The following is a 937-nucleotide window of genomic DNA, read 5'->3' on the forward strand; positions in this document are numbered from 1 at the left end:
CCGCGATAAATTCGAACCGTTCAACGATAAAGCGATGTGCCATTGGATGAGCCCCCCGCGGACCCATTGGCTTTGTCTGTGTTGTGATGGACGATCCTCCTCGACCTCCACCTCCTCCCCCTCGTCATCTAGCCCCCCCTACCCCCTCATCCCTCCGTATACTCTCCTCGCCCCTCTCCCCTTCTCTCCTTCTCTTTCCCCGACGATCCAGCCACGCTTCCTCCTCCTGGCGGCTGGTGAACGCTCGTAGCCCCTGGGAGGTCGGCCACATCCCGAGTTGGTTGCGTGGCTGTCGTGCGGCTTGCCTATGCTGCGGGTCGCAGGCGCCCACAGTGCTGCCCTGGGACATCTTCCGAATTTGTTTTTGCTCCTCGCGCATTCTTCACTGGTTTCTCAATGTCGTTCTGCAGGTTCCTTAAGAATAACACATTTCATGTTAACAAATAGACGATCCGAATTAAAACAACTTGTTCCCCCCTATACATCTGGGTGACGTCATGCGCTAGGTTCTGTGTCCTTATCGAGAGTAAAGAAAGCTATCTGACACCTTAAACTTTATGTTTAGTCAAAGGTTTTTAAGATATCATCTGGGCGACCAAAATTTGTCTTACGCAAGTAAAATTTTCTTGGATTGCGTTTTTGTTGCGCGGATAAAACGGTTTTCTAAGTGCGGGTTAAAGATGCTCAGTCCCGCTCAGTCCTTTTTTGTTCACTTTTAACCCTCCACAGGGTAAAAAATGTACACAGGACAATGACAGCTGGTTCTCAAGCTTTTCTGACCTTCTCAGACTTACTCCAATTTTCTCAGAATTTTTTCCAAATTTTCCAAATTTTTACGAATTTTTTCAAATTTCCTCCGATCCGACCAAAACCGGTCAAAATCGGAGAATATTGTAAAAATCCTTCCCCCACCATCCCCTTACTGTCTTCTCCTAAA

At 47.9% G+C, this 937-nt stretch overlaps 1 protein-coding gene across 1 annotated transcript in view; it reads left to right on the forward strand.

The window, feature by feature from the left end:
- The window catches only part of LOC113215102 (uncharacterized), a 45,858-nt gene extending 45,239 nt beyond the window's left edge, over window positions 1-619 (forward strand). Inside the window, exon 5 of the mRNA XM_052275533.1 lies at window positions 566-619. Coding sequence (XP_052131493.1) covers window positions 566-619 — 54 coding nt within the window. The remainder of the gene's footprint in view (window positions 1-565) is intronic.
- Window positions 620-937: the final 318 nt, after the last annotated feature.

This window comes from Frankliniella occidentalis, unplaced genomic scaffold, assembly GCF_000697945.3.
Source record: "Frankliniella occidentalis isolate FOCC.00 unplaced genomic scaffold, Focc_3.1 Scaffold8, whole genome shotgun sequence".
NCBI lineage: Eukaryota > Metazoa > Arthropoda > Insecta > Thysanoptera > Thripidae > Frankliniella > Frankliniella occidentalis.